This window comes from Zalophus californianus, chromosome 12, assembly GCF_009762305.2.
Source record: "Zalophus californianus isolate mZalCal1 chromosome 12, mZalCal1.pri.v2, whole genome shotgun sequence".
Lineage (NCBI taxonomy): Eukaryota > Metazoa > Chordata > Mammalia > Carnivora > Otariidae > Zalophus > Zalophus californianus.
In genome coordinates this window covers 65,645,131-65,667,998 of record NC_045606.1, presented here as the reverse complement: position 1 = coordinate 65,667,998, position 22,868 = coordinate 65,645,131, and the positions used below count along the sequence as shown (strand labels likewise).

General features: G+C 39.3%; 1 protein-coding gene across 3 annotated transcripts in view; it reads left to right on the top strand.

Moving 5' to 3' along the window:
- The window catches only part of AOAH (acyloxyacyl hydrolase), a 180,006-nt gene that overhangs the window by 13,293 nt on the left and 143,845 nt on the right, over positions 1 to 22,868 (top strand). For all 3 annotated transcript variants that reach the window (XM_027574367.2, XM_027574370.2, XM_027574368.2), the window contains exons 2-3: positions 5,575 to 5,670; positions 21,801 to 21,867. In XM_027574367.2, coding sequence (XP_027430168.1) covers positions 5,575 to 5,670; positions 21,801 to 21,867 — 163 coding nt within the window. The remainder of the gene's footprint in view (positions 1 to 5,574; positions 5,671 to 21,800; positions 21,868 to 22,868) is intronic.

Here is a 22,868-nt window from a genome sequence, read left to right as displayed (position 1 = left end):
ACCTGACATGCTGTCATTTCCTCCCCAAGTGCACAGGTTACAAAGCCACATTCATTCGGAAGACTGGGAAGTAGGTCACCCCTCTTCACAGGAAGAAGTGCAAAAACAGTCGTGGCCATGTTTAGTGTGCCATGCAAGTGGGCATTATTATTCTGTTTGATGAGTGCCAAAATCTGGGTTCAGAGAGATTAACTGTCCTACCAAATACATCAGCTCGTAAGTCATAGAAGCAGGAAGTGAGGCCAGGTCTGTCTGACCCCCCCATTCTTCTACTCTCTCCTGGAGTATAGCTTCTCCCTTCTCTCCCCTCCCTTGCATCCTTTTCTCTTCTCCCACCCACCTCTTCCTCCCTGGGGTGTGTGCTCCCATCTTTGGCTTCGTAACTAATAGCTTAGGGAAACGAGACTGAGAGTAGGATAATTGTAAGTGATCACTTTCATACATTTCTATTTTCCTTTCTTTTCACCAATATGAGAAATAACGTAAACACGTAAAGCCATGTCCTCTGCTCCCACCCAAGCAGGGAAATCTGAGGAGAACAGAATTGAGGGGCACTGTGGAGGCAGGTGGGACGTACTAAGTCACCGGGTCCAACAGGGATTCAGGGACCCAGGTGTGGCGTGGCTCCCAGACCTGTGCTCTGCCCCTCCCTGGGCCCAAACCAGGAACAAAGGAGTCAGTTTCGATTCTCACTTTTCCTCATACTTCTTTCCTTCACACATCACTTCATTAATAAATTGTATCGGGTGAACCTCCACAATAGATCCCAAATCTGTTTTTCTCTGTCCCCGCCCCCCCCCGCCACTCAGTTATTCTCCGCAATCCACCATCATCCCTCTCCAGAAACAAAATAGCCTCCTACTTCCTCTCTCTGCTCCCACCCTTGTCTCCTAAGGGCCTTCCTCCCCATGACAGCCAGCATGGTAACTTAAAGAAGTAGATCAGATAGCGGTAGCTCCTTCCAACAAAACCCAGTCATGGCTCCCCATCACTCTCTGGAAAAATCCCTGGCCCTTTTGCAATCTACAAATCCCTCAAACCTGGCCTCTTCCTTCCCCCCCACCTCATCTTTCACCACTGGGTTCTGGTGCCAGGCTTTCCGAGTTTTATGCCATGAAGTAGGTGTCAGCAGCCCCCACCTCTTACAAAACTTGCCCCAGCTCCTCATGATCCTTTCCATTATATTAGTTATTTTTCATGTGTATCCTACAGAGAAGCCTCCTTTATTGGCTCTAGCTAAGGTTTGTAACACCCCCATCCTCATTACCCTCTGCTACTTCACTCTTCCTTTTCTTCATATCACCTGAATTATTTATAATTCTGTGTTTGTTTACTTGTTTACGATCACTTTTCTCTAATAGAGTATAATCTTTAAGAGGGCAGGAACTCTATCAGTTTGTTTTCAACATGTGCTCAGAGCCCAGCACAGTGCCTCCATCTAGAAGGAACTCAGTACATATCTTGTTCCAGTCCCAGCTCTCCTGCTTACTAGCTATATAGTTGGCAAGGTAACTAAACTCTCTGAGTCCGTTTCCGGTCTGTAAAATGAGATCAATAATTCCTACATCTAGGAGTGGTTGTGAAGTTTGAATGAGATGATAATGTATGCAAAACACTTTGAAAACTGTAGGGCAGGGGCGCCTGGGTGGCTCAGTTGGTTAAGCGTCTGCCTTCAACTCAGGTCATGATCCCGGAGTCCTGGGATCAAAGCCCCACGTCAGCTCCCTGCTCCGTGGAGAGTCTGCTTCTCCCTTTGCCTCTCACCCAACTCATGTGCTCTCTCTCTCTCTCTCTCTCTTAAATAAATAAAATCTTAAAAAAAAAAAGAAAGAAAACTGTAGGGCACACTCTAGCCATGTGATGAATTATTAATGCCCCCACTTAGGGTCATAAAGGAAGTATTGTCATGTTGACCCTGGCTCTGAGGAGTGCCAAGTGCTTTCCAGGCTTTTCCATGAAGTGTGGGCTTCAGACAAATGAGAAATCTTTTCGCCTGCTCTCTGCCATGGCTGCATTTCCAGCCAGCACAGATATGATTATAATTAGACTTGCAAGAGTCCTGTTTCATTTCAAAAGGATTCTGGGTATAGTCTGCAGCCTACCTGAGGTATGCATCCAGAAGCAGATCCCTGTGGCAGGTGTTTTTATTTGGACCCATTCACGTCTTTTCCTACAATATCAGGAGTGTCTGTTTTGATTACACTCACTAGTCTCAGATGCCATGTGAGAAGAGATTTGCCATATGTGAGGTTTCAGATGGTGACCACTGAGCAAAATGCACAGCTCTCACTGGCTCTCATTACTTCTTAAATGAACAGTAGCTTGGGCAAACTCACTTTAGCAGAGCCAGGCCTTTCATTAGCAGCCAAAGAATGGCCTGTAATGGAAGGAATTACTCTGTTGATGCATCTATCCCAGGGAAAACATTCTTTAGCTTGTCAAGCCTATGGAACCTCTTATTAGAAACTATAGCAAAGTCAATTTCTCCAACCTTGCCAACTGAAGGATTCAGAACACACCTCACTGCAGACCCTAAATTAACAATCCAGCTGGAAGGGGAGTCGAGCCTGCTGGAAATGGGCTGGGATGTCCAAGTGGGCAGGACTCAAATCAAAGCGGAGTCCAACCTAGGCGTTCACATATTTCAAACCCCATTACCCACTTTTCTGCAGAGCCCTTTTGATCATAACTCTTCACCAGGCAGAGTAAGGGTAATGGCAAGATCCACCCAATCTTCAGAGACAGTTGATTTTTTTTTTTTTTTGGCTCCTTTTTATCTAATGATTTCCAATTTTAGCAAGCAGTGCTAAGGAGCCACCAAAGTCTTAAGAGTCCTTGATGGGATTCCTCTGCATAAAAGAAAAACCCATATCGATATGTACAAAGAAGCAGGTTGGTTTTGAGCAGCACAATTTGCTTTGCATTGATCCTTCCAAGCCCTGGATTAAAACAAAGGCATACTTGTATTTCAAGTCCACTCTGGGTGAAGCCGCTCATTGATGAAGTACCAGATGGAGTGATTGTTATGCAAGATTTCAACCCAATCTCCACTGCCTTCTTTTTTTTTTTTTCTTAAGATTTATTTATTTGAGAGAGAGAGGGAGAGAGAGTGCATGCATTTCCACGCAAGTCGGGGGAGGGCCAGAGGGAGAGGGAGAAAGAGACTGCCAAGGAGACTCCCCGCTGAGTTTGGAGCCTGACTCAGAGCTCGATCCCACGACGCTGAGATCATGACCTGAGCCAAAGCCAAGAGTCAGACGCTCAACTGACTGAGCCACCCAGGTGCCCCTCCACCGCCTTCTTTGATCCTGAGCTGCAAGTCATGACTATTTGCTGCAGAATCTGCTATTTGACTCAAGAGATAGCACTGGCTGTCTCACGCCAGAATGAGTATAGCCATGCATTATGCCCTGCAACAAGACAAAGAGTAAGCAACGTTGTTGGGGAGAATGACCGAGTCAGAACACAACTTCAGGCGCTCCCGTTATGCTCTTCCTATGGAGACCCCCAGCAACTGACAACTGAAATGTCATTCCAGCCAGCTTGCTTCAAGTCAGCAAACCTCTCTGTCACCTGACTCCAAACCAGGTCCTGTATCAGATTCTCAAAGTCAGAGTTAAGACGTCATTCCCACCCTCAACGAACTTATGGTCCAACTCTAAACTCTTAGAAATGAAGTTCCAGAAGAGTAGGTAACTTGTTCCAAGCTGCACTATTTGTAACTAACTGATCCAGTATTTGAATCCAAGTTTATTTTTTAATTCCTCTCCCTTTTCAACTATACCACACTGCATCCTCTTACCACATTGCAATATAATTATTTATAATTGTTTTTCCATTGCGGTTATTAAAATTTATTTGGTTCCACCTAACTTAAGAGGTGATTGGCTGAGACATAAATTAAGGTATAAGAGTGTATTATAAATGTTGAATATATTCACATACGTTAAATATATTTTATATTTTTAAAATAAAAATGAAATTGGTTTATCTCTGGGTGATTTAAAGGATGTTTATCTTGTTTACACTATTCTGTATTTTTTGTTTTCTAAACTGAGATTGCATTGCATCTGTATTTTTGAAATGTCTTTTAAAATAAAACAAAATATATATGAAAATGCTTTTTAGACCATAAAGTGCTAATAAGTATTAGCTACTAAATTCATTGTGTGTAATAAAATCCTCAATGCATGGATTAGGTTAAAAGCACATCTAATCAACCTTGATAGTTGATGTTGATAAATGTGCCCAGTGCTCTCAGAACAGTAAGACTGGTTTTCAAGATCACACTGTCTCAGATTAGATGAGTCCAGCTTTATCTGTCTAGAAATGTGCAATCGTACTATCACATCTGTTATCAGCCACCTTCCCTCAAGGGGTCCTGGTAGAAATCTGGTTTTAATGACACTGCTTGTAAATTTGGGTTCCCAGCTCCTTGAGCAGATAGATAATAGCAAGATTGCTACTGGGCCAGGCACCCTGGAACTTCTTCATTTGGGATATAAGCCTTATTTTGCCTCCTTAGAAACCAACCTCTGCTAATAAATGCCACTCTTCTTATCTCAAGGAAGCCTAACAATTTCCTCTCACAGACTTACTGATCTTTGGCCAACCAACCCTTTGTGTATAGAAGAAAGAATCCCCTCCCTTTGGAAAAAGGAGGTTTGGGCTTCCCCGAGCATTCAGGAGATCAAGGCTGGTGATAGAAATTTCTAAGGGGTATCAGCCTAGTATTTCTGGGCCTACGCACTTATATGTCAAGGTAGCTGAAGGAATATATTTCTAATTTAATCTGAGGTTCCTTCTAAACACATATTGTGTCACATGCTTTCAAGCAGAGTGCTTTATAGCTGGGAGGTAAATGATATTTTACAATAGTGTTATGATTTCAAAAGCACATTCAGGTGCACTGTTATCCCCCTTAATCATTACAACAGCCCTATAGGAAACTTATTACCTGCTTTGCAGTGAGGAGAACAAGTCTTAGAAAGCCTGGATGCTGAGTCCAAGATTCAAGGACAGGACTCAATACCAGGTCTTCTGACTCCAAATGCTGAGCAATTTCCACCACTTTTCTAAAATTAAAAAACTGACCCTAGGTCCCAGCTGAGCAGGTATGGGGTGGGAATGATCCTATTCACAATGAAGCCATCTACTACAAAAAGGAGAGAGGAAAGAAGCCAATGTCTATTGAGCTTCTACTCTGTGCTGGCTGGTTTATTTCTGCACTATCTCCTTTAAATACCATGTCTTTCTCCCATGTGATCAAAATAGAAATAAACAAAGATTCAATTACCTCCCCAAAGTCACATAGCTTCCAAGTAGCAAAACTGAACTGACAACCAATCTTTCTGATCCTCAAACACACCGTCTTAGCATACTTCACACTTCACTACAACTCACAGTGCCTCAATGCACACGGCAGATTTTAAAAAGGCTTAGCAAACAAAAGTTCTGTGTTGTGGAAAGGCTGGTGTTCCTAAGGACACACACGTATCCCTTCCTTCCCCCTCGCCCTCCAGCGCGGTTTTCTTTATGACACCGCTGATGTGTTCTTCTGCCCCCCCTTTGCAGCCTGTGTGGCGGTGGTATCGGTGATTGAACAGCTTGCCCAAGTTCACAACTCCACGGTGGAGGCCTCAATGGAGAGACTCTGCAGCTACTTGCCTGGTAAATACAGAAAGGGACATGCAGCTGTGGGTCTGCTTCTTCGTTTGATTCTTGAGTCATCCTGAGTGAGTTTATACCCTACACCTGCTTATGGAGAGGAATGTGATTGAGTTATTTATGTGAGTTGATATGAGGCTCATAGAAATTAAAACAAATACATAGATACACAAAAACCACTCAAGGCAGTTTTGTTTCCCGACGTTCATGTTCCATCATGGCAGGATGAGATTGCTGTGGACATTTAGGGAGTGATATGCAGAATGGCTAATTTTTGTTTCATGTGTTACATTTATAAGGATTTGCCCAACTGGGATTCATTGCCTTAAGTACCAAGAAGGTCAAAATAATGAAAAAATGGATAATTTTCAATGATTTATGTTAATTTAACCACATGCACATTCCCAGACACACAGCCCTTACCAACACAGAGCTTTGTTTAGGCTGAGAAGACAAATGATCTTAAAACCCCAACTGGGAAAATAATCTGGGAACATTCCACGGATTTGAACCCGATCTCAATAAAATCATCTTATCCATCCTCCAAAAAAAAAGGAACTGATTGATGATTTAAAGGAGGAGTTAAGATGGTGGCAGAGTAGGAGGACCCTGAGCTCCTTTTGTCCCTCAAACACAGCTAGATAGTTATCAAGTTATTCTGAACACCCAAGAAGTCAATCGGAGGTCTGAGAGAACAAAACTACAAGTCTACAAGTAGAAAAGCGACCACCTTTTGGAAGGTAGGGGGTGCGGAAATTCACTGGGGGGGGGGGGGGAGACAGAGCTGTGGAAGCCGTGGCCGGGAGGGAGCTTGCTTGCCGAGGCTACTGCAAAGTATTAGAAACCGCGAAACACAAAATCGGAACTTTTAAGTTCCCTACCACGGGAGACGAGCCTGGATTAAAGGTGCCCAGGTGGCGAAGAGGGGCAGAATCCCAGGAGTGACTGTGGTCTGAAGATCCCCTGGGTCGCAGGAAGAATGGGTGGCGCCAAGGTGCGTTGCTGTTCCCAGGCATAGGAGCGGAGAGGCCTGCAGAGAGCCGCGGGTCTTGGTGCCAGCTTTCTGCGATAAGCTGTGAGCCGCCGGGCGGTCTGGGGACCGCTTTCCTGGGAGGGGCAGGCAAGCGTAGGGAGAACCTCCCCGAGAGGAACAGTGTGGTCTGAGTGGCGGGCGACCCTGAAATTTGGTTTTGAAACTTACTCACCTGAGATAAAAAGGCTCGAACACAGGCAGGGTGAATACAGGGTTCTTACAGAAACCAGGGACACAAATAGGGTGATAGTTTGCTTTTCTGTGAGGGCTCACAGAAGAGTAGGGGGTGTGAACTTTCAGCTCTGAGGCTAGAGAGCAGGGCACCGCGCTATTCATCCTGCCCAGCAGCGCTGAAATTCGGGGAGTAAAAACAGCGCCACCTAGTGGAGGCCGGAGCCCCATACACCAAGCCTCACCCCACTGCGTCCTGGGGAGGTGTTTCCGCTGAGACAGGTCGGCCTGAGAATCAGGGCAGCAGGCCCCTCCCGCAGAAGACCAGCATAACCAACTAGCCCCCACCAAGTTTATTGACCATAGAGTGCTGCATAGCTTCAGCTCTAGGGGAAGTAGGATCGAGCTTCCTTTTTACTTGTATTCATTTCTTTTATTCTTATTATTTTTTCATTTATTTTCTTATATTTTCCAATTCCTTTTTTTAATATTTTATTAATTTTTTAAATTATCTATACCTTTCATATGTGTTTTTTATTTTTTTGTCTACTGTCATTTCATTTTATTTTATTTTTTATTTTGGGATCTAGATTCTTTTAAGAAGCAGAACAAAGCACACCCAGGATCTAGTTTGGTTTTGGGGGGTTTTTTGTGGTTATTATTGTTTGTTTTTGTGGGGTTTGTTTTTTTTGGTTTTCTTGTTCTGTGGTTTTGTTTTTCTTGGTTTTTTTTTTCTCTTTTTCTCTGTTTTTTATTTTGTTTTTGTTTTTTTCTCTTTTTTCTTTTCTGGACAAAATGACAAGATGGAGGGATTTAGCCCAAAAGAAAGAACATAAGGTAGAACTCATGGCCAGGGATTTAATCAATACAGATATAAATAAAATGTCTGAACTAGAATTTAAAACAGTGATTATAAGGATACTACTGGGTTTTGAACAAAGTATAAAAGACACTAGAGAATCCCTTACTACAGAGATAAAAGAACTAAAATCTAGTCACGCTGAAATTAAACATGCTACAACCAAGATGCAAACACAAATAGAGGCCATAAAAAGGAGGATGGGCAAAGCAGGGGAGTGAATCAGTGATATAGAAGATAGAATTATGGAAAATAATGAAGCCAAAAGAAGAGGGAAAGAATGGTAATAGACCATGAAGGTAGACTTAGAGAATTCAGTGACTAAGTAAAACATAATGGCATTTGTATCATGGGAGTCCCAGATGATTAAAAGAGAGATAAAGGGGCAGAAGGTTTATTTGAACAAATTATAGCTGAAAACTTCTCTAATCTGGGGAAGGACACAGACATCAAAATCCAAAAAGCACAGAGAACTCCCATTAAATTCAATAAAAGCCAGCCATCACCAAGGCGTATCATAGTCAAATTGACAAAATACACAGACAAGGAAAGAATCCCGAAAGCAACAAGGGAAAAGGGTCTTTAACCTACACGGGAGGAAGACGGATCGAGTTTGCACAGAGGCTTGGCAGGCCAGAAAGGAGTGGAAGGAAATATTCAATGTACTGAATGGGAAAAATATGCATCCAAGAATTCTTCATCCAGCAAGGCTGTCATTCAGAATAGAAGGAGAGATAGTTTTCCAGACAAACAAAACCTAAAGGAGTTCGTGACCACTAAACAAGCCCTGTAAAAAATTTTAAGGGAGACTCTTTGAGTGGAGGGAAAAAAAGGCCAAAAGCAACAAAGACTAGATTCTCTCCAGAGAATCACCAGAAACACCAACCCTACAGGTTCCACACTGGCACTAAATTCATATCTCTCAATAATCACTCTGAATGTAACTGGACTAAGTCCTCCAATCAAAAGATATAGGGTATCAGAATGGATGAAAAAACAAGATCTATCTACATGCTGCTTACAAGAGACACATTTTAGACCTGCAGATTGAAAGTGAGGGGATGGAGAACCATCTATCATGCTAATGGATGGCAAAAGAAAGCTGGTGTAGCCGTATTTATATCAGCAAACTAGATTTTAAAATAAAGACTGTAATAAGAGATGAAGGAAGGCATTATATCATAATTAATGGGTCTGTCCCTCAAAATGATCTAACAATTGTAAGTATTTATGCCCCCAACTTGGGAGCACTAAAATGTATAAATAAATTAATAATAAGCGTGAAGAAACTTGTTGATCATCATACAATAATATTAGGGGACTTTAACCACACTTACAGCAATGGATAGATCATCTAAGGAGAAAATCAATAAGGAAACAATGGCTTTGAATGACATACTGGACCAGATGGACTTAAGAGATACATTCAGAACATTTCATCCTAAAGCAGCTGAATACCTATTCTTCTCTAGTGTGCATGGAACATTCTCCAGAATAAATCACATCCTGGGTCACAAATCAGCCCTCAACAAGTATAAAAAGATCAAGATCATACTATACATATTTTCAGGACATAATGCTATGAAACTGGAAATCAACCACAAGAAAAATTTGGAAAGACCTCAAATACATGGAGGTTAAAGAACACCTACTAAAAATGAATGGGTTAACCAGGAAATTAAAGAATTTTAAAAACACATGGAAGCAAATGAAAATGAAAGCACGACAGCCCAAAATCTTTGGGATGCAGCCAAAGCAATCCTAAGAGGGAAGTATATTGCAGTAGAGGCCTACTCAAGAAGCAAAAAAAAGTCTCAAATACACAACTTAAACTCACACCTAAAGGAGCTAGAAAAGGAACAGCAAATAAAGCCTAAAGCCAGCAGAAAGGAAATAATAAAGATTGGAGCAGAAATAAATGATATAGAAACAAACAAACAAAACCTCAGCAGAATGGATTAATGAAACTAAGAGCTGGTTCTTCAACAGAATTAATAAAATTAAAGAATAAAATTAAGCCATACTTATCAAAAAAAAGAAAGATAAAATCACAAATGATAGAGGAGAGATCACAACCAATACCACGGACATACAATTATAAGAATACTGTGAAAAATTATATGCCAACGAACTGGGCAACCTGGAGAAAATGGACAAATTCCTAGAAACTTACAAACCACCAAAACTGAAACAGGAAGAAATGGAAAATGTGAACAGACCCATAATTAGCAAAGAAATTGAATCAGTAATCAAAAATCTCCCAAAAGAACAAAGTAAGTCCTGGGCTGGATGGCTTCCCAGGGAAATTCTACCAGACATTTAAAGAAGAGTTAATACCTATTCTTTGCAAACTGTTCCAAAAAATAGAAATGGAAGGAAAACTTCCAAACTCATTATACAAAGCTGACATTACCTTGATTCCAAAACCAGACAAAGACCCCACTAAAAAGGAGAATTATAGGCCAATATCCCTGATGAACAGGGATGCAAAAATTCTCAATAAAATACTAGCAAATAAAATTCAACTGTACATTAAAAGCATTATTCACCATGATCAAGTGGGATTTAGTCCTGGGCTGCAGGGGTGGTTTAATATTTGCAAATAAATGAACATGATACACCATATTAATAAAGGAAGGAAAAGAACCAAATGATCCTGTCAATGGATGCAGAAAAAGCGTTTGACAAAATACAACATCCTTTCCTGATTAAAACAAAAACAAACAAACAAAAAAACCCTCAACAAAGTAGGGATAGATGGAACATACCTCCACATCATATATGAAAGACCCACAGCTAGCATTATCCTCAATGGGGAAAAACTGAGAGTCTTTCCCTTAAAGTCAGGAACAAGACAAGGATGCCCACTCTCACCATTACTATTTAACATAGTACTGGAAATCTTAGCCTCAGCAATCAGATAACAAAAAGAAATAAAAGGCATCCAAATGGGCAAGGAAGAAGTCAGACTTTCACTATTTGCAGACAACATGATACTCTATGTAGAAAATCTGGAAGACTCCACCAAAAAATTACTAGAACTCATACATGAATTTAATGTCACAGGATATAAAATCAGTGTGCAAAAATCTGTTGCATTTCTATACACCAATAACGAAGCAGCAGAAAAAGAAATCAAGGAATCAATTCCATTTGCAATTGCATCCAAAACAATAAGATACCTAGGAATAACTCTAACTAAAGAAGTGAAAGATCTATACTCCGAAAACTATAGAATACTTATGAGAGAAATTGAAGAGGACACAAAGAAATGGAAAAGCATTCCATGCTCATGGATTAGAAGAGCAAACATTGTTAAAATGTCTATAGTACCCAAAGCAATCTCCACATTTAATGCAATCCCCATCAAAATACGACCAGCATTTTTCACAGAGATAGAACAAACAATCCTAAAATTTGGATGGAACAAAAGATCTCGAATAGCCAAAGCAATTCTGAAAAAGAAAAAACTGGAGGCATCACAATTCCGGACTTCCAGCTCTATTACAAAGCTGTCGTCATCAAGACAATATGGTCCTGGCACAAAAACAGACACATAGATCAATGGAACAGAATAGAGAACCCAGAAATGACCCTCAACTCCATGGTCAACTAATCTTCAACAAAGCAGGAAAGAATATCCAATGGAAAAAAGACGGTCTTTTCAAGAAATGGTGCTGGGAAAACTGGACCACTTTCTGACACCATATACAAAAATAAATTCAAAATGGATGAAAGACCTAAATGTCTTTAGGAAAACCATCAAAATCCCAGAGAACACAGGGTGCAACCTCTTTGATCTCTGCTGTAGCAACTTCTTACTAGACACATCACCACAGGCAAGGGAAACAAAAGCAAAAATGAACTATTGGGACTTCATCAAGATAAAAAGCTTCTGCACAGTGAAGGAAACAATCAACAAAACTAAAAGGCAGCCTAGGGAATGGGAGAAGATATTTGCAAATGACATATCTAATAAAGGTTTAGTATCCAAAGTCTATAAAGAACCTGTCAAACTCAAACCCAAAAAACAAATAACCCAGTTAAGAAATGGGCAGAAGACATGAATAGACACTTTGCAAAAAAAGACAACCAGATAGCTAACAGACACATGAAAAGATGCTCAGCATCACTCATCATCAGAGAAATACAAATCAAAACCATGATGAGATACCATCTTACACCTCTCAGGATGGCTGAACTTAATAATGCAAGAAACAACAGATGTTGGCAAGGATGAAGAGAACGGGAACCCTCTTGCACTGTTGGTGGGAATGCAAGCTGGTGCAGCCACTCTGGAGAACAGCATGGAGGTTCCTCAAAATGTTAAAAATACAACTACCCTATGATCCAGCAATTGCACTCCTATTTACCCAAAGGATACACAAGTACAGATTCGAAGGGATACATGCACCCCAAAGTTTATAGCAGCATTATCAACAATAGCCAAACTATGGAGAGAGCCCAAATGTCCATCAACTGATGAATGGATAAAGATGTGGTGTGTATGTGTGTGTGTGTGTGTGTGTGTGTGTGTGTGTGTGTATTTATATAATGGAATACTCCTTAGCCATCAAAAAGAATGAAATCTTGCCATTTGCAATGACACAGATAGAGTGTTTTTTTTTTAAAGATTTTATTTATTTATTCATGAGAGACAGAGGGGGAGAGAGAGAGAGAGAGAGAGAAGCAGAGGGAGAAGCAGGCTTCCAAGGAGCAGGGAGCCCGATGTGGGACTCGATCCCAGGACCCTGGGATCATGACCTGAGCTGAAGGCAGACGCTTAACCATCTGAGCCACCCAGGTGCCCCTAGAATTAGAGTGTTTTATACTAAGTGAAATAAGTCAGAGAAAAACAAATACCATAGGCTCTCATTCACTATGTGGAATTTAAGAAAGAAAACAGATGAACATATGGGAAGGGAGAAAAGAAAAAAAGGAGAGAGGGAAACAAGCCATAAGAGACCATTGATAAGAGAACAAACTGAGGGTTGATGGAGGGAGGTGGGTGGGGGATGGGCTAGATGGGTGATGGGCATTAAGGAGGGCACTTGTTATGATAAGCACTGGGTGTTGTATTTAAGTGATGAATCACTGAATTCTACTCCAGAAATCAAGATGCATTATATGTTAACTACCTAAAATTTAAATTAAAAAGAAATAGAAAGCATACTTAGCAAATTTACAGATTGGGGAGGAGTAGGTATTATGTTTGATGATTAAATCATAATTTAAAATTATCTCCATGTTCTAGAATGAATAAAAATGATTAAGTACAAAAAATACACAAGTTGTGTTTTTCTCTTTCAATCTCAACAAAGTTGAGAAAGTATTGATTCTATTTCCCTTATAGAATACTATTAGGTGAACAGTCACAATGCGTAAACTTCTTTGAAAGTTAAATTGTCATTCATTTAATGTTAAAAAACAAATTCACCAAGGATGAATTTTTTTCAAAGTAAGGAAGCTAGACTAATGGCCGTCGTGTCTTGGGTTTACATAGCATGCTGTGCCAACAGCACCAAAGCATTTTCGGAGGATTTATTGCATTCAGTAACAATATGCATTCACAAGCTAAATTTCTGGAATTTAAACTAAGGATCAAGAGAGAATACTACACTAACACACATGTTTACAATGTCCCAGAGTGACCATTGCTAAGGTTTTGACATATTTACATCATCTTTCTTTTATGAAATTAGAATTTGACTTTCCCTCACCCCCAGTTCCATTCTCCTCCCATCTCCTTAGAGGGAACCATTCATATGAACTTGATGGGTATTGTTCTTGTCAAGTTTTATACTTTCACATTCACTTGTATGAATCCATAAACAATGTATGGTATTGTTCAGCGAGTAATTTTTTAACCTGTTTTTGGTAAAACAAAAATATAGAAAGCCACACAGAACAAATGTATAGCTTTATCAGTTATTAAAAGGCGAATACCATGGTAAACATAGCCCAGGTCAAGAAGGAACAGATAGGTAACTACTCTAGAAGTCCCATCCCATCATAAATCACTTCTTTTGCCTAAAGGAACATCCTGAATTTTACTGTAATCATTTTTTTGCATTGCTTTATAGTTTTGTTATCCAAGTGAACATTCCCTGCACTATAGTCTTGCACTATAGTTTAAAATTTTTGATATGTCTTTTAAGTTTATTTTAATCTGCAAGTTTTCTTTCCATCCCTTTCTTTGCCATGTAATTTAATTGTGGGATTTGCCCTGTAGAGTTTCCCACAGTCTGGATTTTGCTGATTGCTTCCCTGTGGTATGATTGAATATGTTGCTCTGTGTTCTGTATATCCTGAAAATTTGCAGCTAAATCCAGAGGCTTGATCAGACTCCAGTTTGATTTCTTTGGCAAGACTATAAGTGATAATGTTTTCTTTCACTGGGAGGCCATTAAATGTGATTTTCTCTTTTTTCTTTTTGCGATATTAGCAGCTGTTGATGCTCAGTAATCAGATCTATTAGTTCAAGGGGAGTTGCAAAATGGTGCTATTCTAATATATCATTTATATTATATTTAGTGGTGGGAATACATTCGAGACACTTTCCCTCATCCTCATCATATTTTTAGAGACATTTTCCCCACAGTCACTAATGGTATTGTTCATAGTAGGAAGGGCCAGATACATGCCTGATTCCTTTGCTCTACTTGCGAGTTTTCAAATAATTCATTGTCTTTCTATGATCCCATAGTAGTCAATCACTTTTCTTTAAAATATTATGAACTCTTGAATTTATACATATTTCATGAGTTTTAGTCTATTTCAATTACTATCCTTTTGTAACTCAAATTGTCTCATGTTTGACCCAGTGGGAACTTCTTCAAGTTGGCTCCTGAGTCCCTTTGACATGAGCCCAGTAATCTTTGATAGCTTCCTCGCTAATTGATATGACAAGATGTTCCAGCCCTGTCTTGTACATTTCCAGCCCCAGGCTTGAAATCAGTCATTTCTCTCAAAAGCTCTGGTTTCCGTTAGTGGGAAATAGTATTTTAAGACCACAGTCTGGGTGCATAGGAATGTTCATTGCTACTGAGTTGGTCTTTCTTTTCAGTAGATAATGCTAGAAAAAAAAACATATATTTACATATACATGTACATACATTTACCTATATCACATATTATTTTAAGACAAAATGTCTAATGAGTTCACACTGACACTTCAAATTCAGGACTACAGGATTTTTTTTTTGACAGGATTTACTTCTTAATCTCTTCTGTTTCATACCTATATATCTTCTTCTTTCCACACTTGAAGTCCTAATTCTCAAGGACAAAGGGATAAAATATAATTACTCATTCACCTGTCCCTCATTATACATATAACAGTCTCAGAAGATCAATCCTAGTACTGCTACCATTAATATATTTTATAATCACTGAGAGCAGTTAAAATTGTTTTTTGCATATACTTTTCCCATTTCTCCACCCTTTGTAATCATTGTACTATATGACCTGAGCATACAGCTATTGCACGCAATACCCATTCCCTGCCCACCCCTCACTTTGTCTCAGTCCCATCAGCAACTGTTTGATCAATGTTCTCCACCAGTCCTTATGAGGATGCCTCTCTAGCTGAGTTGTTGTCCAAAGCTCATTCCTCAGGAAGGGCTCATGGGAACAATATTCCCTGAATTCTTTCTTGCATGTCAATAACAAGCTGTCTGTGCCCTTTGCACTTGAAAGTCAGCTGTTTTTCTGGATATATAAATCCTTGGCACACAATTTCTTTCCCTAAGTATCTTAAATGTGTCTTTAAAAAGCCTACTGATAATCTTATTCCCTTTTTCTTGTAAGTCACTTGCTGTTTTTGCCTAGAAATTCAAAGATTTCTTTTTCCTTTCTTCTCTAAAATTCAGTCATCTAACTAGAATGTGTCTTGGTATTAGTTGTCGTATGTTGATGTCAGGCATGCAGTATGCTCTCAAGTACATTTGTTTTATAATTTCAGGACAGTTGTTTACTTGTTCAGCTTCCTTGATGGGTTTTCTTTTACAGGGATTTCTAATATCCATATTTTGAATCTTCTTTGCCTAACCTCGATATGTTGCCTATCTCTTGAATACTTTCTATCCCTGTATTTTTTATCTTGAAAGTTTTACTCTTTTTCACCTTGTATTTTTCTTAAGACATTAGCTATTGTATTCAGCTCTTCTGTTCACTCTAGTTTAGACTACATTTCTCTTATAATCTTGTATTCTTCCCTGAGTTCTTTTATTCCATGTCTGAATTATTCTAATTCTGATTCCTGTGTTCTTTCATGACATAACATTTTATTAATGCTTCTTAGCTCATTTCAAAATACTATGTTATGTTTTAATCCTTTTTTGGGCTTGACTTTCTGGCATGCTTTTGCTTTCTATAGGGATGTGATTCTGTTCCTTATTCTTTTTTTTTCTTATAATAACTTTGTATGGGAGTTGACCTAGATACATTTCTGTTGCTCATTTTTATGTGAAATTAGTTTTCCAAAACTCTTAAAAAGAGAAGTGGTTCAGGGTACAGAACTTTTTCTTTTGTTCTTATGTAGTGTTCACACACACACACACACACACACACACACACACACACACACACACACACACACAGCAGCTTGCTTGCTGAGAGAGTTTCTGACTGTTCCCCTGCCCACTTTTATCTGGATTTTCTCTTTCCTTTGCTTCTGTCCGGCTCAGTGCTGTTTCCAAACCCAGCAGTTTCTCCTCAGTGTGCACGCTGTCCTGGAAGGGAGCTCTGGCAGGTCAGTTTCTACAATTTATAGATGCCTGGACAGGCCAGCCCCTTATTCCTTCCACCTTGAGCCACTTGCACTCCTCTGTCACAGTGGGCCAAACCCATCCCGGTCTCAGCTGCTGTTCTTTCATTGGCCTGCCATACCTTCTAAGCAATACCACACTTTCTAAGCAATACCTATGGGCTATCTGGGGATTCCCCTGTTCGTAGGTTTCTCTGGCATTCTAGTGCTTCCCTTTGCTTTCTCCCACATGGACGTTGATAACCCACAGGTCTTGTGGCTGTGAGTGGTTTATCCTAGCCTCAATGTGAGGGTTCGTGGAGATACCTACTTTTGTTATAACAATTGTCCATGGATTTGGGGTTCTTCTATCTGGGAGCTCTTTTTCCCCCCCTTAAGTAGAAATTCAAAGAAATTCCAAAATTCTGCTGCCTCCAACACCATCTTTCCAGAATCCTCCCTATGTGGGATTTTACTTTCATATTAATGCATAGCTCTGCAACTTCTGCTTTTCACTCCACAATATGTTTTTGAGATCTCTAGATCTATGTTAAGACATGGAGACTGAGGTCAAGCCTCTTAATTACTCTATAGTTCTTTACCATATAAATGTCCCATATTTTACTGACCCACCCCCCTATTACTGGATGTTCCCAATCTATTATAAACCTTACTTCGTATTTTCATATCTCTGAATTAGAGAAAAAAGAGGAAAATATTATTACCGTTTCACAAAAAAAAGGAAAAAAGTGAAAAACAGTCATAATTATCATTAAGATTTGTTTTGATTGGCTGTCATTTCTGTGCAATAGACCACACTGACACATATCACTGTTTGTACCTGGAGTTTGATTTTCTTTCTAGGCAAAGTTGTGTTGTTCAAAGATGAAAGGCTCAGTAAAAATCCTCCTTCCTAGATGACACTGGCCTAATGTACTAGTGAACTGTAATACAACATGGACCAAGATTGCTGGTCTTCAGGGTATGGTCTGGGCTCCTTCTGACTCAGCACAGGATATTTCAGAGTCTGCTGAGGTAAATGAGAGGCTGAAAGTCAGATTCTGGTAAAATAAAAGTTGACACTTTACCAAGGGAATCAAAGTAGGTATTTCAGTTTTCTGCAGTAGGTTACCTTTCAATTGAAGAAATTTCAAAGGATTAAGAATGCTGCTTGGGGTTATTTTCATTTTATTAATTAATGTTTTATCTCTGGATAGAAATAAGGTATTCAGTTCAGTAAAGGCTCTTTCATTTGACATATGTAAAGTCATGGTGGGCATTACTGTTGCCATTTTACGGATGTGGAAACCAGGGCGCAGAATGGCCATGCAGATTGTAGAGGGTGACAAAGATAGTTTGTCTCCTAGTTCAGGATTTCTCTTTCTTGAAATCAAAATGGGCCTGAACCATAGCCAGGAGAATGGGAGACAGAGGAAGTGAAATTATGGACTTCAACACACAGGTATTTTTTTTTAATTATTTTTAAATAGTATTGCTTTTACCTCCAAAGCAAAACAAGTTCAGAAGACATAACCTTAGCAGACTGAAAGCATGTAAGCAACATTCTTGAGACTAATCACTCAGTAAATCATGTTGGCCTTTCCTCGCCTGGGAAGATGATTTTTTTTTTCTTTAATTCTGCAAAGCATTACTGACCTTCGGTTTCACCTGCTTTTGCTGCGGGCTTTCATTAGTAAACACCTTGGAAGAATCTCAGAATTGTTAATGGAAAAATGATTAATGGAATCATTCTCCCTAGGGGTCAGCAAACTCATATGCCCTGAGACCCTTGCTAGAACTTCACTTTCTTGGGTCATCTATGCAAAAATCTTATCTTCATGGAATATGATAGCTAAAAACTCGTGTAGATTTAAAATGAAGAGGGAAACTCTCCTCGTATACTGGAGATTCTGAAAATCTACAAACAAACTAGAAAACAGAGCCTCAAACTAGCTGTGTGGTCATTTAATCTCCCTATGCTTCAAATTTCTCACCAGTACTTAGTGTGTCACAGTACCTGCCATACCTGGAGTAGATGAAGTATCAAATAAAATGTTCTAATTACATTGAAATGCACACTACAAATAACATGGGCTTTTGGAGTAAAAAATTTAATCTCTTACTAAACCATGTCTAGATCTGTGATTTGGGGCCTTAAGCTCTCTAAACCTTAAGGTTCCTCCCTATAGAACAAGGGTAAGAATAAACAGTCCCTCAAAAGGTTCTTATGAGTAACTTCTTCATGGTAAATGTGAAGGTGAATTACAACCTAGAATGTTCTGGGTTTTATTTACAAACACATGTGTCCATCTAATGTATGATGACTGCTCCTTTTTAACCCTCTTTTGCCCTTGGGAATGGCCACATTTTTTTCCTCGTATGCTGTTCCAAGTCTGACTCTGTAGAAATTAAATGCTCTTGTACCTTCCTGGTCACAGATAGTTTAACTGTATATATTTTACATCAGATAGGTGACTAGCAATATGTAAGCAACTATCTTTTCCATGGTTGTTTCACTAACAGTGAGGTTACATCTGATCATGCTGACTGGGCTCTATCTGGTTTGCTCTGGAGACTTTGCATGTCTCCACTCTGTACCCTTCTGTGCTGATCTAGAATTTAGCTGTCAAGGGTCCATCTCATGTTCCAAACCAGCCATTGCTCCAGGAGCCCCTTACTCTTAATCATCACAGAATCCATCTGGGAAATGATCACAGAATCCATTCAAGAAATGGATCATTCAGATGGTCCTACTCAGAGAGCAAGGAGAAACTTGCAGCCACTCATTTCAACCTGAGCAAAACAGGGTTCTAAAAATACACACACACACACACACACACACACACACACACACACACACACACACACACACACACACACACACACCCCAACATCTTTTATTTTACCAGAAAGAAGGCAAATTTTCTCTTTCAAGCAGTACTGCAAGAGCAAAATATTGCCCAGCTCTCAGCTAAACTAGTGCTACGTTAGGCATACTTGAAATTCACTTGCAGAGTGCTTTGCCAATTCATGTAATTTTGAATGTCCGTTACATAATTCTCCCAGGTTCCTAGATGGTCTAGTGAAGGGGACTGAATCCCTTTCCCACATTTTTCAGATGAAGGAATTGAAACCCAAGAAGGGTAAACAATTGAAGGTCAGACAGGTGCTGAAATCCAGTCTCTGAGTCCTATGACATCAGAGGTTCTTGACCCTGTCCACAGCAGTTCCCCTGAAAAGGAGCATCCAGCTGGAAGAGGAGATGTTTTTATTTTAAAACAGGTACATTGAGGTATAATCCACCTACCATGCAATTCACCCATTTAAAATGTATAACTCAATGGCTTTTAATATATTCCCAGAGATGTACATTCATCACCACAATGAATTTTAGAACATTTTCATTATACCGAAAAGGACCCTCGCACTTCTAAGCTGTCACCACCCCAAATATCTGTCCTCCCCAGACCTAAGCAACCACTAATCTATTTTCTATCTCCATGCACTTGCCTCTTCTGAACAATTCATATAAATGCAATTATGTTTCTTTCATTTAGCATAATGTTTTTAATGTCCATCAAAGTTGTGGCACGTAGCAGAGCTTCATTACTCTTCACAGATGAATAATATTGTTCTGCATGGATATAGCCCACTTATTCATTCATTTACGAATGGACATTTGGGTTGAATTGTTTCCACTTCTCGGCTATTTTAAATAATGTTACATTATTATTTGTAACATTCGTGTACAAATTTTTGTATGGATGTCTATTTTTTGTTCTTTTGGGTATATACCTATGAGTGGACTTGTTGGATCGCATGGCAACTGTATGTTGAACTATTTGAGGAACTGTCAGACCATTAACCAAGGTGGCTGCACCATATTATGTTCCCACCAGCAGTGTATGAAGATTCTAATTTCTCCACATTAGTACCTGCTGTTATCTGTCATTTTTATTACAGCGTATCATAGTGGGTGTGAAGTGGTATCTTGTTGTGGTTTTGATTTGCATTTCCTTAATAGCTAAAGAGATTGAGCATGTGCTTATTGGCCATTTGTATATCTTTTTTGGAGAAAAATCTATGCAGTTGCTTTCTTTAGGTATTTGGTACCATTCACCAGTGAAGCCATCTGGTTCTGAGCTTTTCTTTGGGGGAAGCATTTGATTACTAATTCAATCTCTTGTTATACATCTATCCAGATTGTTTGTTTATTCTTGAGCCAGCTTTGGCAGCCCTGTCTTTCTAGGAATTTATCCATCTCATCTAGTTATCTAATTTGCTATCAACAGATGTCATAGTATTCCCCCATGGTTCTGTAAGGTCAATGTGGGGATATAGTTTTAAGTTCCTACTTCAAAAGCACAATGTGTTTGAAGTTCATACTTTATTGTAGGGAAAAAAAGCCCTATGAATAGATCTATTGTAATACAAAAGAAATATTTACATTATTTACTATTGAGTAAAAGTGAAGTACTATAGAGAGTTCTGCATATTCATCCTGTTCTTTCACTACCCTACCCTCCAAGCAAGGTATGGGTAGCCCAGTTTGAGATAAGCATGACAAGATAAATTCTCATCGGGGAGAGATTCCCATCTTTGCTCAAGACAGCCCATTTGTCTTAATCGTGCTAAGGTTCTAATTCCCAAGGTTTCACAGTGGACTCACAAACTGGAAAAACAGGACCAGAGGGTTCACAAATTTCATTGTAAAGATCAATCCACAAAGCATCCCTGTACTGTCACAATGGAGAGGAAGGAGATTGCTTTGTTAATGTGTGTGTGTGTGTGTGTGTGTGTGTGTTGGGGTCTGTGTGTCTGTGTTCTCTGGGCTAGATGGCAGTGCAGGGATCTTGACAGTCTCCTATCTCTGGAATACCAACAGCAGAAACTAAATAGGCGAAATGCAATCTTTTTTCCCAAATGAACACAAAAGAAGAGTATTTTTAACAAAGCTATATTTCAGATTATTTACTTTACAGTGAGTCCTGTTTCTTTTATTTCAACAAAGGAGATCTTCACCAGATATATTCCTTGCTGTACAGAAGAAAATAAAACCCAAAAATTTAACTTGTTTTTTTATAATAAACTGATGATTTTATCATGTACGGTAAACAAAGTGGCATTCACATAAACCTAAGATGATGTTTTAATGAATACATTAACTGAAACATTTCCCCTAAATCCTTATAATTAATCACTTGAATTAATGATAAATTAATCATTCAGCATCAATTCCTAGTAAAAGATGATTATTTTTAACTCATGTGTTAAGTTCATCAGAATAAAAAATAATCTATTTCCTCTTCTTTATTTTTTCTTAGAAAAGCTGTTCTTGAAGACCACCTGCTATTTAGTGATAAGAATGTTTGGACCGGACCTCATTAAACTGTGAGTATGCTGGCACATTAACCTGGGTCAGTTGCTGGGACGTGGGGGCAACAAGAAAGCTGCCAGGCAGCTGGATGTACTCACTGAACAAGGGCTTGAGCTGTGTTCCTGTTCTTGTTAGTAGTGGAACATTCAGACCTGACTCAGATCCATTGCCACTAGAGGCAAAGTCTCCCCTTGAATTACATAGAGTGTGGCACCTGGCTCAATTTCTCTTCAAGAGCCTTTCAGGAGGAATTTTAGCAACAAGTAACCAGATCCTACTGTCCGGACCTAAGCATTTAGCCCCTTCTCCTGAGCTCCCCAAAGAGCCCTGGACTTTCCCTTGTCTCCCAGCTCAGGTCCCAGACCATGTTCTTCTTAGGTTCTCCTCTCTCCTCCCTCAGGTTTCCTGGCTCTCTCCACAAGCCCTAGCCCTTGCCCCTCAGGATCCCACATGGGCGCCATTATAATCTGTCTGCTTCCTTCTTTCGCTTGTGTTTCTTTTTTGAGCTCAGGTGCACTGGATCAGATAAATCATATTCCTTCCTATTCACGGCATTTTCTCATCAAGGATCCATGCATGGCTTTCTTATATTTATTATTTAGTTACTTAGTTACTTTGAATAAAGTAATTAGCTTCCAAACCCACCACCCAAAACTAAGTCTAGGACCTTGATTATAATTTACTCTAACCAGCCAGTCCCTCTGTCATTCATTCTCATACTTTTCTCCATCCACTTAATAAACTCCATATTCATCTTTCTCTTGCTTTCCTTTTTCTGTAGTTTTAGTATACATGTATATATACTTATGTTAATATATATTATGTTAAATTTATACATATTTATGCTAATAAATAGTATAATATATATTTATATATAAATAATAGAATAAATATATGTAATATATTATAATTAGTATATAAGACGTATATGTCAATATAATAGAGAAAATTAATCTTACTCAAATAATGGATTAATAGCTTAATGATTAATAATTATAATTAATGGTAAAATAAT